The following is a 13,771-nucleotide window of genomic DNA, read 5'->3' on the forward strand; positions in this document are numbered from 1 at the left end:
ATGGAAACAAATGTTAAATTTAACCTTATCTCTGGCCGTGTGTGATGGCTCACACCTGTAATCCCAGCAATTTGGGAGGCTGAGGCGGGCGGATCACCTGAAGTCAGGAGTTCGAGACCAGCCTGGCCAACATGGTGAAACCCCGTCTCTACTAAAAATAAAAAAAATAAAAAATAAAAAGGAGCTGGGTGTGGTAGTGGGCACCCGTAATCCCAGCTACTCTGAGAGGATGAGGCAGGAGAATCTCTTGAACCCAGGAGGCAGCGGTTGCAGTGAGCCAAAATCACGCCAGTGCCTTCTAGTCTAGATAACAGAGTGAGACTCTGTCTCAAAAAAAAAAAAAAAAAAAACCCAAAACTAAACAAAAAACACCTTACCTCTTGTACCTTGTTTGCAGGAGTACACAATTGTATAAACCTTTTAGAGGGCAATTTGGCAACGCTTATTAAAATTGCAGAATTATAACAGTCTGAATTCTGGAAGTCTATCCTAAAGCTCTAGCTATGTATGAAATAACAAATGTGAAAGGCTACTCATTTTAGTGTGATTTGTAATAGCAAAATTTTGGAACAAATGCTGTCCATTAATGGTAACTTGATTAAATGTATATCCAGACAGTACATTGTTATGTGTCTATAAAAATGACGAGGCTTTCTGTGTACAGATAAGGAAGGGTCTCAGACATTTACTAAGTATGCATAATGAGTTATACATACAAGGAAGAGAAAAATAATAGATGCGTGTTTACTCTCCTGTATCCACATAAGGAAACAATGGAAGGACACATAAGAAATGAATCAAATTGTTTACTTGGAGGTAGGCATTGGGACTTGGGAATGAGGTGGCTCTTTGCTTTTTATTGTATTTATGGATTGATTTCTGAATAATATGTATTGCTATGGCAATTAAATGTTATAATCATGTTTTGACCTTTTTTGGAGCCCTAATGTATATTTTCTAGTGTTTTGCTTTCTTGGGAATTTTGACTTTGTTAACAGTAGGCATTTGTTTACAAGGGCTTGTTAGCAGGAATTAATATATACACATGCAGTCACTGTTCCATTGCTGTCATTAAGTATATAGGAGAATATAATTATAAAATAGATTGCTCAGACTACTTTTTTCATTTTTAGAGCTCTGTTTATTATTATTAAATACTTAAACATAATTACAAATAAGAGACCTCTTGAATATATAGCAATCTGCAGCCGTAGGTGTTTTGTGCTCTTGGTGCAAAGACCAAATATCAATTGAGAAATTTAAAATTAAACAGTTGGCTGCTACTGGCTGCTTGTTTCCAAACAGCTGGTTCTGCTACATTTTTGCACTTAATTTATTCATTGTTTGGACATCCTGCAAATATTTGCTTTAAAATAAATCACAAACTGCGGTGAAGTTCTTTGCATAAAAAGACTCCTTTTCTACTTATTCTAATTTTTATTATTGTATTACATTAACACACTAAAACCGGACTTCTTGTCATTACACCAATCACAAAGATCAAAGAACGTCAGGCTTTTCACCCTATAGATGAACTTGGCTAATGGCTTAGAACTGTGTTTCAACCTGTGGACTAATTGTTTATTGACTCATTAGTTAAGGTGGTGATTCTTATTTTGCTTCATCAGGGTAAGTATTTTATTTTAGTCATGGTTGCTACTGTTTGCTAACTTCATTGGGGGTATTTATCAGAAATTAACTGCATCATCTTATTAAAGAACTCCCGGAGTCTGAAATGTGATGCTTTGATAGGATTCTTGAAAAAATTCCAACAGATTTTTTATAGATTGACTGAATTTTTTTTTTTTTTTGGAGATGGAGTCTCACTCTGTCATCCAGGCTGGAGTATAGTGGTGTGATCTTGGCTCACTGCAACCTCTGGCTCCCGGGTTCAAGTGATTCTCATGCCTCAGCCTCCCGAGGAACTGGGATTATAGGCGCATGTCAGGCTAATTTAGTTTTTTTTTTTTTTTTTTTAGAAGAGACGGGGTTTCATCATGTTGGCCAGGCTGGTCTCAAACTCTTAACCTCAGGTGATCCACCTGCCTTGGCTTCCCAAAGTGTTGTGATTACAGGTGTGAGCCACCACACCCAGTGAGATTCACTAAATTTTTAGCTATTACTTTGTTCTCTGCCTTCTTGTTAGTTCTTTCCTGTTCCTTTCTTTTTTCCTTGTCCATCTTTTAATTTGGTTAATATGAAAACGATACAGTAATTCATAGTAGCTTTCTTTGCCACTTTGCGTCATTCAGAGCAGGTAATACTAGCTTTTTCTTGAAACATTTGTAGTTGTGAAATTGGCAGCCTAATAAAAAAATGTTGAATACCAAATTTAATTGAACCTTTTGTAATTTGCCATTTAAATAAATTAAATTTCTCTAGATTCTTTGTTTAAAAGCATTGAGTGTAAATACCGAGTTTCCTTTCCAAAAATAAGTGCTATTAAGATGAAACAAGAAAAATAATGATTACTGAGTGATTACTAGGCTTTCTTCTCTCAGAGAAGGCATTCTCTCCTGACGGGTGTGTAGTATTAGAAAGGAGAAAGAGCAGCTGAAGGATTAAAGCAGAACCCATTGTACTGAAATTTATTCAGGATGTAATTAATTTCATCTTAGCAGAGATTTCCAAAGGCCCCCCTCGCCCCCCTCTGCCAAACTACTTGTGAATAGTGGTATAAAGGTGCTGTGTATCATAGTGTAAGGAAATCACATCTCTTGGCTTCAAAAACTTAAATTCCCAATTTAATTTCTGATGGGCTGTATGAAGATTTTCAGTTGAAACAATAAAGATAAAATACTAATGTACAGTACTAAGCTACTTGCTTATTGTCTTAACTTTCCCTTTTTTTCTCTTCTTTCCACAGATTGGAGCTTATTTTAGCAGCATATTAGCTGAGAAACTGAAGCTTAACACTTTCCAGGACACGGGAAAGAAGAAACCACAAGTTAATGCTAAAGATAATTATTGGCTGGTTACTGCTCGATCCCAGAGTGCAATTCATAGTTGGTTTTCTGACTTAGCAGGAAATAAGCCTCTTTCTCTTTTGGCAAAAAAGGTATCAAATATTTCTTACATTGTTTTAGTTATGGTCTTACAATCAGCTGTTTGGGATGATGTTCAAGTATATTTTTGTTTTTCCCAATTCTTTTTGAGACTGCAAGCCCAATGGCAGGTTTGTGGTACCAGGTGGGTGCCACCCCATGCTGTTTTCCCCTTTTGTTTGATTGCATGTGGTGCCTAGGACATCTATAAATCCCTAAACATTCCACATATCAAGCTGTTTATGTGGATTTTAGGTAGACAAGATTTTAAAATCGAGAACAGACAAGAAGACTGCATTTAAAAAAAAATTACATTTCCAGTTTTCTTAGGCCAAGATGTCCAAGATTTGTTAAAAAGATTCTTGCTTTGAGGTTATTTTCTTGTCTTTAAAAGTACCCATCCAAATGCTTCAAGCTGTCTCCTTCCTACCAAGCGAGATAAAGATTGTGATTCTATGTGTGCTTGTTCTTTGAAAAATTTTTAGAACAAAATGGGCAGGTTTATTCATAGCTTCTAGCTTTTTTTATAGGGGAGGGGATGTGGGAGGTTCTTTTAAAATCTTTGCCTTTGGTCATTTTCCTCAAGTGGGAAATAATACACAGATTCAACAGTCTCGTGGTCCAAACAATATAAGATACCTCTTGAAATTTATATAAGAAACTAGATACCTTGCTCATAGTCCTGATCTCTGATTTCTTGCACAACTTTGAAATAATCCCAGGGATCTTTTCTTATCTCTCCTAAGGCTCTTTAGTGTTAGTAGTGCCTGTCTTCTGTTCTTAGTGTTAAGTTTTCCTTATCAGCTTGGTACAGGCCCAGTTTATAGAGGAGCTCTTTTGTATATTTGCCTATTTTCCAAAGCAGCTCTTTGAAAATAGTGTCTGTAGCTTCCATTGGCTTTATTTTGCCTGAATGTCATAATGTTGTATTGCCTTGTGTAGATTTCAGTGGTGAAAGGCAACTGAAATCTTGAAAGAGTGTACAGTCAGCATAACCACCTCTTACCATTCAGTTAGTACCACTGTCTCAATCCAGGCTGAACCATGTATGACTTCTTTTCCAGTGGTGAATATTTACTTTGTGGTCCCACTGTGGCCTGTGAATTGTATCTGAAGGCCATATAAGTCATAGGGCATCCTTCAATATTTGATGGCTTTTGACTAACCGTTCATACTTTCCATGTTGCCAGCCTGACATCTTTCCATTTAGTTTTTCTTTTTTTCATAAGTTTTTACAGTGCATATTTGGGATTTGCTACTCTTGAGGAGTTGATGCCCTTGCTCTAGGGGAGTAGTGGTTTCTCCTCTTGTAGGAGGAAGATGAATCATGGTGCAGTGTATTAGCCATTATTCTTCTTTCTTTATTAGGAGCTGCCTCTGGCCAAGTCAGGTGTTCCTCAGGTAAGCCCTGATGTTAATTCTTTGTAAACTTGAAGATGTTTTCTTTGTAAAACGATTAAATATACTTTGAAATATTCATTTCTTGGGCATTTCAAGAATCCTTCCCCTTCCCTCCTCAGCATATCATCTTCTTGAGATGGTGAAATCTCTTTTAGAATGGGGTAAAGCAATGCATTCTCTGCATGTTCTTCATATTAGAGAGTTCAAATACTTCTTTAATTTTTGGTATTCATCTGTGCGATGGCTTAAGGTAGAAAGCCTGGGTTTACCTGCTAAGATCCTGAGTCATCTTTGAAATCTTATCTTGAGTTCATAATGGTTTCCTGTATGGATCATATTTCAGGACCTGGTTTTCTGCTACTGTGAAGCTTCACAGCGTGCCAAGGCTTTATCCACAGAGGCTTGTAAAGGACCTTTTAACTCAATCACAATTATAGATCGATTTGGAAAAATAGACTTCTGGCATCTAGGGATATTCTTCCAGGTCTTGAACAGTTCATTAACTCTCACCTGTTCCCTTCAGGTGACTTTGATTACTGTGGTCTGTGAAATTTTCTTTTGTGTTTACCCTTGCTTAGCAGAGGATGCAGTGATAATGTGCATCCAAGGAGAAAGGTGATAGGACACCCTTCTGTGGTTTGAAACCCAGCACATACTAGGTATCTTAATTTTCTTTCTGTACTTAGATGCAACTGTGGCTTGATTTAGAACCAGACAGCTGCCCTGTGATTGCCAAGTTTTAGCTGTCATTTAAAATCACATGTATTCTTTATTGAAAAACATGTAATGCAACAAGGTGAGGAAGTCAATACTTTAGTCAATATAAACGTATTTATCTTTCTGAGTTGGCCCAACTGTAGATTTGACAAAATTATTAATATGTGTCTGGTTGGTCTGCTTTCTTAATTGAGTAACTTCTTTCACATACGTTCTTCTGAATTCCGAAGTCTTGAGTTGCATCAACCAATTCTCATGGGGTTCTGCTAGTACGGACAGTGAGGTAGAGGTTTGCATTGTGCTGTTAACGTAAGATCTGTGCTGAGTTTTGTTTATTGTCTCATCTAAACATTTCACAAGTTCAGATGTTTTATTTTTTCCCCTCTGCCAATTGTAGTTCAAAGGAAATCCTTTAGGCATCTATGAAAGATAACTACTAGTAGTGACTCTTTTGGAGATGCTAACTTGCACTTGTTTATGTTTTAGGCCTTGATCTATATAACCTTTTGGCATGTCTGAATGAGAGACAGCCTCACCTTGACAATGAAAATTTAACTCACTGACACCACACTGTACGTTCTGGTGAAAAGCAGCTACTCAGGTCTTGAACTGAATATTGAACTCTGTGCTTTTCCTGTCCCTGACTTAAATGATAGCCAGTATGCCAAGAGCCTTGTGCTCCATGAGAGATGTGCCTTGTAAGCCTCATTTTCAGGAAATGTTCCTGTTAAATTGTGTCTTTTTTGTCTAAAAGAGATACAATTTAGTATCTGGTCTGCAGAGAGGAAGCCTTCTGGCTTTGGCCTATGTGACTTTTATCTCCCGTTTAGTTGTGTTGGGTGCAGTGTAATCGCCTCTGTCATGGGGTCTGTGTTCTGAAGTCAGCACCCAAGGCAGGAACTGTACATGACTAGTCTCTTCAGTTGCCCATGAAATATGTATGTGGATATACTGCAATTTTTTTTTTTTTTTTTTTGAGACATGGTCTCGCTGTATTGCTCAGAGTGGAGTGCAGTGGCATGATCTTGGCTCACTGCAACCTCTACCTCCCAGGCTCAAGCAATTCTCCCACTTCAGCCTCCTGAGTAGCTGGGACTACAGGTGTGTGCCACTGCACCTGCCTGATTTTTATATTTTTAGTAAGGTTTTGCCATGCTGCCCGGGCTGGTCTCAAACTGATAGGCTCAAGTGATCCACCTGCCTTTGCTTCCCAAAGTGCTGGTATTATAGTCCTGAGCCACCGTGCAGGGCCTATACGTTGCATCTTAATGTGCAACCCAGACAGCTTTTCCTTCAGCATTGGAAAACTTTATGGTTCTTTGGCAAGGCCAGGTGAAATAGTTTGCTTGTTTTTAAGGGCCACACACTGAAATAATTAGCTCTTAAAAAGACTTATTCTAGGATCACACTTTGTACCAAGTGTGTGAATAGTCAAATTTGTGACATATCAGTGCACAGATACCACTGTATGAGTGAGGATTTGGTTAAGAGAAAAATGCCATGCTGTGTGAATCAGTTAGCTGGTTTGAAGCCTTGATTTTCACAAAATCAAGTAAGAGTTTGGGACAGAGAGACCAGGGCTCTTGGTATTTATAGTAGTGTTGTTCCAGATCCTCTAAGAAAGGGTCACATCCATGGCCTGAAAGCACTTTGGTTGGCATGGAGAAATCCTTGGAACTGACAACAAAATAATCATTATAATTTTGATTCATGTAATTGTTTTGCTTTATCCTTTTAACTACCCTATGAGGTGGACAGGGTTGATGTTAATAACACAGTTCATAAATGAGGATCCCAGGAGTGAAGGGCTTAGCCAAACAGGCTTCATTCAGGAGTGGAGTACAGAGGGGGTCATGGCTGGCGTGGAGCATGTCCTCGCCCCTCAGTCTCATTGCTCTCATCCTGCTGCATCATGGCTAATGTAGTCTTTGTTCACTGTTTTTCTTCCTTTATATTCATAAACTTGAATAGATGATATAGATGAATGGGCTATTCTTAGGATATTTATGAGGGATACTAGAAGAATGAATTAACTCTTTCAAACCATTCAGTGGTACATTGGGATACTAATTTGCTAAATAGTACCTTTGTGGTCTGGAAGACATAATTAACTGCCTCAAGTGCCTAATTTCAACCAGTAAATTAATTACCTAGCTATTTCTGGCTCAGTGTTTATTAGGCAGATACACTGATCCGTCATTGTAGCCTCTCTTTTAAATTTTGGACTAATGTCACTTTCAGAAGCTTTCTGGAAATTGTTACTCTTATGAAATGTTAATCAGAAAGCTTTGTACACACACAAAAAAGGTTCTGGATAAAATACAGAGTAGGAACAATTTTCACTTGGTCTGTCCCTTCCAATTTTGAGATAAATTCTTTGGAGGACTGTCATGAAATTATTTTTCCTTGCTCTTTTGATAAGATGAGTAGCTCTCAGCATCTGAGAATCTGAAAATCATTTATTTTTTAAAAAATAGAAAGCACAACTAATGAAACTTTTCTATTGTGCTAAACCTAGTTTTGGTTATTTTTTCTTAATGAAAATTGGCTTAAAATGTTCCTAAAAAAAAAAAAACCAAAAAAACAACTGCATGCGCTATTTGAAAATCCATCAAGGATATACTTTCTTAGAGCCAGCAGGTAACTTATAGCCTCTTTCTTTTGCTTCACCTTTATTTAGGTTTATCTAGTGATGAACACAGTATGTGATTATTATAAACATACTATGTTGTTTCTTTTTAGGTTCCTATCCTTAGTAAAAAAGAGGATGTTTTTGCATGTTTAGCTAAATATTCTGTGCCAATGGTTCGAGCAACGTGGTTGATCAAGATGACTTGTGCCTATTATTCTGCTATATCTGAAGCTAAAATTAAGAAACGTCAGGCTCCTGATCCGAATTTGGGTAAGTGAGAGAATACAATACATCTTACATTTCATTATTGATTTTGCAAGTAATTGTTGCCTGCACCCTCTGGACACAGCCCAGCATGGTGAGTGTTGAGAAGGTCTGTGGTGAGACTTGAGTCGCTCGGGTATGGATAGTTCACTCAGTCTCAGAATCCTGACTCCATTAGCAAGGGCTGTTGATCTTACTGCCAAAATATATCCTGAATCTGAACACTTTTCACCACCACAGCTATTAAAATGCTGGTTTAAGCCACCGACGTTTCTTGACTGGATAGAGTTGCAGCCTTTTAGCAGCTTTCTCTGCTGTTACTTTTGCACCTTACGTTCTATTCTCTGTATAACTACTGTACTAATCTCCAAGCCTAAATGATCTATTGTGTTTCTACTTATAAATTTACAGCAATTTCTTATTACAGTTGGAATACAGATCCAGATTCTTTACTGTGGCCAGTGAAGTCATCTCTGATCTGCCCCCATCCCTTCCTTTGATGTTCCAGCCACAGTGCCTTCCTTCTATCCTCCTAATATGCTGAGCTGAGCTCCTTCCCTTTTCAGGGATTCTGTGTTTCTTGTTTGTTGTACTTGGTTGGTCTTCTCTGGGATATTTGCGTAATTCTGTCTCTTCACTGCATCTTTGGCTTAAATGTCATTTCTGCAGGAGGCTTTCTCTGGCCATCTACCTAAATTGCATTCCCTCTCTTTATCTCCTCTCCCTCTACTTCTGGTTATGTTCTCACATGTTATTATTTTACTCAATGTCCATCTCAATATCTGAAGTTATGTTTAAAATATTTGTATCTGTCACTCTGTGCCCAACTCACAGGCACTAAAATGTAAGGCCCGTTAAGGGCAGGAATATCGGTCTTATTCTCACCAAGTCCCCAGTGTCCAGAATCATGCTGGCCATGGTCAGTATTTTGAGTCAGAGTCCCCACTGTGTTGGTTTCTAGACCGTGACTTCTTGAGGTGGTTCTAAAACATACTTTGTAGAAGATATGATGCGAAACCAGAAATGTACATAAAGAATGATGTATAAATATGACCATTTAGAGATTGAGTTTATAAATAATTCTTTATGAAATGAAAACAGCTTATGGTTTTGTAAGGGAGAGTCCAAACACAAATCTCTGAGGAGGAGGGACAGAAAGTACAGACGTCTTCAGATGCCATGTGGTGCCCTGGATAAATGAGTTGGGGTATAAAGTGGTGGGGAGTGAGTGGTAGGGGCACCCTGATGGTGAGTGGAGCACACTCTAAAAGCATGAACACTTAAAATTAAAAACAGAAACATGGTCCGAATTCTGTGGCTGCCATCTTTGAGTTTGGCATCATCCTACACGTGTTAAAACAAATAAGCAAAAAGAAAGTGTATTTTAGAAAAGAAATGCCCAGAAATGCCCAGGAAAAAGTCCTGGAAGGTAGTAATCCACAAGTTAACATTGATGGCCTCTTAGTGTTGTTTTCACAGTGGTCTTCTATTATCTTTATATTTCTCTGAGTTTATTCCCCCCATCAGCATTTTATTTTATTTGAGGGAATACAAAAAAAGTGCCCCTTTTTATTACTAAAGTAATACATTTTCATTACCAAATTTTCAAGTGGTGCTGAAGTAGATTCAACATGATGTTCAAGTTTCTCTTCTCCCTTCTCCTCTGTTATCCTTTTTGAAGTTTCATTCATTCAGCCTTCACACACACACATATTTCTTCATATATCTACATTGTGTGTGTGTGTGTATGTGTGTGTGTGTGATCTCCACTGGATTAACTTATTTATTTATTTATTTTTAGAGTTGGGGGTCTCAGTCACCCATGCTGGGGTGCAGTGACATGATCATAACTCACTGCTTCCTCAAACTTCTGGGCTCAAGTGATCCTCCTGCCTCAGCCTCTCAAGTTGCTGGGACTATAGGCGTGTGTCACCATGCCTGACTAATTCTTTCATGTTTTGTAGAGACAGGGTCTCACTGTGTTGCCCAGGCTTTTTTTGAACTCCTGGGCTCAAGTGATCCTCTTAGCTGCACCACCCAGAGTGCTGGGATTACAGGGTGAGCCACTGCCCAGCCAGTCTCCATTGGATTTATTAATACTTCTCCCCAGGACCTGGATATCCAATTGCTTACTAGCTGCCTTCACTTTGATAACGTCTGAGGTGTCTGAATTGGCATCTGAAAGATAATGTATATCAAATCAAGGTCTTGATTTCTTGCCATCCTTGAACTTGTTCCTTCCTCATATTTCTTCTTAGTAAATGTTATGTGTAGTTATTGCGTGGGTAAGGCAAGAGCCAAATTGTCATTCCTGGTATTTATCTTTCTCTCAAAACCCTGCATTCAGTCTGTCAACAATCCTGTCATCTTTACTTTCAAAATAAAACCAGAATCTGAAAATTTGGTCCTCTGTGTCCACTGCTGTTACTCTCTGGCCAAACCACCACCCGCTTTGCCTGTCTATTGCAGGGGTTTTAGCCAATCTTCTTGTTTTTGTTTTTGTTCCTTTAATGTCAGCTTTCCACTTTGTAGCCAGAATGATCCTGTTAGGGCAGAAATTACGCCACCCTTATGCCCAGAATTCTTGCCTGGCCCCTTGTCCCACTCAGATTGTGTAACTCAGCGACGCCAGCGACCTGCCTGCACATTCCAAACTCAGAGTCGTGCTGATCTGTGGGCGCGGCTCTTCCTTCACCTGTGAGGTGCACAGGGGCCTGCTCCCTTGCTCGACTGTGGTCTCTGCCCAGACGCGCTTCCTAAGAGAAGCCTTCTCTGACCACTGCTGCCAAAATATCTCCCTGTTACTGTCTTCTGCTGCTGCTTTATTTTTCTTCATTGTTCTTAACACCACCTAATGTTATATTTTATATTAATTTTTGATCATCTGTCTCCATCCATTCCCAAGTACAACACAGGCTCCATGAAGAACTTTGCTAGATTTGTTCAGTGCTGAGTCTCTGAATACAGTACTTGGCATACACAAGGTGGTCAGTAATTTTTAAAATAAATAAATGAATAATTAGGCCTGAAACATTTATGTGTGTGTGTGTGTGTGTGTGTGTGTGATGTGATTACATATCTCTGCATCTGTATATGTATGTATTTAAAAAAATTTCTCCCAATTCATAATCCTTGAAACTTCCATTATCACCAGCTATAGCGGAGAGACTACTGCATTCCTTATGTTCTCTTCATATATTTTTTTTTGGTAACATGTTCTTGTCAGCGTTTTTCTTGATGTTCAGTTTAATCTGATTTTGACTGCCACAAAAATGCAAAAAGGAAATGCAGGAATGATTTTTACAACTGAAACTTAAAACAATTTTAGAGCAAATAAGAGCTCAAGCCAGGCATGGTGGTTCATGCCTATAATCCCACCACTTTGGGAGACCAGGGCGTGAAGATCGCTTGAGCCCAGGAGTTTAAGACCAGTCTAGGCAACATAGTGAGTCTTTATCTCTCCAACCCTCCCCACCAAAAAAATTAGTAAGGTGTGGTGGTACACACCTGTATTCCCAAGCTACTCAGGAGGCTGAGGTGAAGGGATAGCTTTAGCCCAGGAAATTGAGGCTGCAGTGAGCTGGGGTTGTGCCACTGCACTCCAATCTGGGCAACAGAGTGAGACCCTGTCCCTCAAAAAACAAACAAAAAAGCAAAAAACAGTCTGATAAATCTTGATAATTTGGAAAGGTTATGTAATTTCTGGGAAATCCCAGATATGAGTATTTCACCAGGACCACATGGTTTCCCCTACTAAATGGAGGGAAGTATAGCTCCAGTTTCTACTTAAGAATGTTCTGGACTTGTTGGATTCATTAGTTTTACCATTAGTTTCCTTATCACTATGGCTGGTTGGACTTTTGTAGGGTTATTTTTCTCCCCACCAAAAAATTAAAACTTTTATTATTTGCATAACCCATAATGGATGGATTACTAGGTTTAGTCATTAGCTGTATTTTCTCTTCCTCCATAAGCCAAATAACATATGATTCTGTTTTTTGACCCGGTTGATTTACAGTATGTTACAGTTCATGGGTTTGTATGATTACTAATGTATATTTAAAATTGTGAATATTAAATCCATGAAGATCAAGTGCCTATAATAATATTTCTTATGTTAGAGTATCCAGCCTTTGAACTAAGACATGCCAAAGGCTAAAAAGAAAAATATTTTTAAAATGTATGAATTTTAGGAGTTTACCCCTAAGTTCCCAGGTCTAGCATCTCAGAGGGAGCTTTGGGCTTTACTTTTATCAGTGCTGCCACTAAGAGACGAGGTGATTTAATGCAAAGTCCTTAGCTTCTCCAGACATCAGTCTTTTCAACCTTGATTCAATCCAGCGTCCGTGTTGCCTTTGTCATGTCTTTTTAGTTGTCTTTCATCTAGAACAGTTCATTAGCCATTTCTTTTGACCTTGGTATTTTTGAAGGAGGCAGACCAGTTGTTTTGTAGACTGTCCATTGATTTTTCCTTTCTCCAGTTTCTCATTAATAGATTTAAGTTACATACCTTTGCTTGGAATAGCCTTGAGGTGATGGTGTGAATGTGTCAGTATATCATATCCCAATACTGGTGGTGATAACTTTGATCATTTGGGTAAGGTGGTGTCTATCGGATTTTTCCTCTGCAAAGTTACTATTCTACCCTTTGTAATTAGTAATTCACCTATGTGAATATACAGTTCCTTTCTCTATATTCTTATATGTATTTTAATTGAAAATGCAAGATTCTATTTATATTATATGTAAAGAGCATGTTTTTCGAATATCTAATTTTGTTTTACTATCAGTTTGTTACACCTGATACCTCTGACATTCTCCTTTGTCTTCAGCAGCTTTTTCAACTTTTAAAAGCAAATGATACAGTATATTTGAAAGCATTTGGCTGTGTAGACATAGCCATAATGTAATGTAGCAAGTTTCACACTCCTAGCAAGGGATACAGCCAAGCGAGTACACACATATATATGTGTTGAATTGGATTAAATCACATACACTTCAGAAGATTAACTTCTAGTAATAGGTTCTATGTTCTGGCGTTGATAGCAAAAAGAATCATTCAGCACATTTGGGGCAAGATTGACTATCAAGTGTCACCCTTTTCTGGCATTGGTTTTATGACTTCCGTTGTCTTGATGATTGTTCTTAGGATTTGTAAAGTGTTTTCAGTAGAAATGACTTTTATTCCTTTGTAATAGAAACATATGTTTTATTTTCGGTTCCTACTTTCAGCATTGGAACAGAGCTGTAAAGCACTGCTGTTTGATTTTATAGAAGGGAATTTTTTCCAAAGTTAAGCGGGCTCACAGCAACAAGGAGCAACACAGAGATCCTCACTGTCATTATGCAGAGTTACAGATCTCAAATGTAGATTAAATGGGTTGCTGCCCTGGGGAGCTTGCAGTCAACAAAGACATACCCAGTACAGTGTATACACAAAAGTGAGAGGAGTGAGAAGTGCCTTGGGTTTCTGAGTGAGGTCTCATTGTAACTTCAAAGTGGGTAATGAAATATTTAACTTGGATAAATCTGAACATCAGGACAGAGATTTTAAATAGAGGGGAATTAGGGAAGCCTGAAAGAAGAGTTTGTAATTCTTAGTCCTTGTGAGACCTGAAAAAAAAAAAAAGGTTTAGGTGGACATGATGTTTACAAAATGTCATGAAATAGTTGATGTTGCTACTTGAAGGAGGGTATGCCAGAAATAATGCAT

General features: G+C 38.3%; 1 protein-coding gene across 3 annotated transcripts in view; it reads left to right on the top strand.

Moving 5' to 3' along the window:
* The window catches only part of MED12L (mediator complex subunit 12L), a 340,860-nt gene that overhangs the window by 33,242 nt on the left and 293,847 nt on the right, over positions 1-13,771 (top strand). For 2 of the 3 annotated variants that reach the window (XM_050779767.1, XM_050779768.1), the window contains exons 3-4: positions 2,867-3,058; positions 7,905-8,064. In XM_050779767.1, coding sequence (XP_050635724.1) covers positions 2,867-3,058; positions 7,905-8,064 — 352 coding nt within the window. Of the gene's footprint in view, positions 1-2,866; positions 3,059-4,412; positions 4,446-7,904; positions 8,065-13,771 lie in introns of all 3 variants that reach the window. The other variant, XM_050779766.1, reaches the window with a different exon arrangement.

This window comes from Macaca thibetana, chromosome 2, assembly GCF_024542745.1.
Source record: "Macaca thibetana thibetana isolate TM-01 chromosome 2, ASM2454274v1, whole genome shotgun sequence".
Taxonomy (NCBI): Eukaryota; Metazoa; Chordata; class Mammalia; order Primates; family Cercopithecidae; genus Macaca; species Macaca thibetana.